The 1470-nt window shown below is 33.7% G+C and overlaps 1 protein-coding gene across 1 annotated transcript in view; it reads right to left on the bottom strand.

The window, feature by feature from the left end:
* The window catches only part of LOC106469973 (calcitonin gene-related peptide type 1 receptor-like), an 81193-nt gene that overhangs the window by 69593 nt on the left and 10130 nt on the right, over positions 1 to 1470 (bottom strand). Inside the window, exon 2 of the mRNA XM_022398534.1 lies at positions 1218 to 1363. Coding sequence (XP_022254242.1) covers positions 1218 to 1363 — 146 coding nt within the window. The remainder of the gene's footprint in view (positions 1 to 1217; positions 1364 to 1470) is intronic.

Here is a 1470-nt window from a genome sequence, read left to right as displayed (position 1 = left end):
TGTCTAGGACTGAGCCATTGGTTTTGGCGGTTAATATTCGCATAGAGAATCCATTTTTCATTACGCGCCAGAAGAGACGAAGCAACGTTCACACGTTGGAAATGATGATCATCTGAGAGTTCGTAAGGCACCTAAACATCTTCTTTATGGAGTTTTCCTATATTCCTTAGATGTTTACCTATTGTTTCATGAGAGACATGCAATTTCAGGGCCATTTCACAAGTGTGTTGCATTGAGTTAGACTCAAGAAGTATTTTCAGAGCATCAATATAAATTCCAACATATCGGCCCCTGCCATCACAATTTTTAAGGCTAAAGTCACCTGAACGAAATTTGCTGAACCATCGTTGACAGTTGCGAACGTTCAAAACATTTCCATAAACTTCTTTGATATTTTTTGTGGATCCAGAGGCGTTGTTTCCCTACTTGTATTCAAACAGCATTACATGTCGAATGTGTGTCTCGTGGTGTGCCATCACTATAAGGGATTAGAGTATATTAAACGTGACGTTTAGGCGGTTTGTTTAACTATTATACGTGATGTTCCAAAGTGTTCCAAAACGCGACATTAATTTCTTGACAACCTAATAATTGTTGATCTGTTAACGCAGTGTATGATTAGCACGTTAGTCGAATATAAAACACTTCAAAATAAGCAATGTATACTTGAGAAAATTGCCATGTAAAGAAATTCATAAAGATTATACGTTTTTATTTTGGTTTAGTTTCAGTTCTATTTATAAGTTTAATGTACAAAAACACGATAAATGCTAGTAAACTTCTTAGGATGATCTGCCAATAAGCTTACTACTTTGTTAACAGTTAATAATTCACGTGACCAGTTAAAAGCGGTTTTCAAAGTAATAAGTTTATTGTCAGATCATATTATTGTTTGTTGGTTGGTTGTTAAGCACATAGCTACACAGTGGGCTATCTGTATTATTATATTTAGTTTCATTGTTAATATACTGACTGCTTTTAACTGGTCACGTGAATTATTAACTGTTTACAAAGCAATAAGTTTATTGTCAGATCATACTATTGTTTGTTGGTTGGTTATTAAGCACATAGCTACACAGTGGGCTATCTGTATTATTATATTTAATTTAATTCTTAATATACTAACAGTTAATAATTCACGTGATCAGTTAAAAGCGGTCTGTATGGTAAGAATAAAAAAACGTAATAATATTTCTGAATAATAATAATAATATTACCCAAAATAATCGTCATCACTTATCTGGGTTCCAATTACACCACTCTCTTCAATGACCTTAACAATTACACCTCTCTCTTCAATGACTTTAACAATTACACCTCTCTCTTCAATGACCTTAACAATTACACCTCTCTCTTCAATGACCTTAACAATTACACCATTCTCTTCAATGACCTTAACAATTACACCTCTCTCTCTTCAATGACCTTAACAATTACACCACTCTCTTCAATGACCTTAACAATTACACC

This window comes from Limulus polyphemus, unplaced genomic scaffold, assembly GCF_000517525.1.
Source record: "Limulus polyphemus unplaced genomic scaffold, Limulus_polyphemus-2.1.2 Scaffold3750, whole genome shotgun sequence".
Classification (NCBI taxonomy): Eukaryota; Metazoa; Arthropoda; class Merostomata; order Xiphosura; family Limulidae; genus Limulus; species Limulus polyphemus.
Note: the sequence above shows the minus strand (reverse complement) of the source record. Positions and strands in the feature narration are given on the sequence as shown.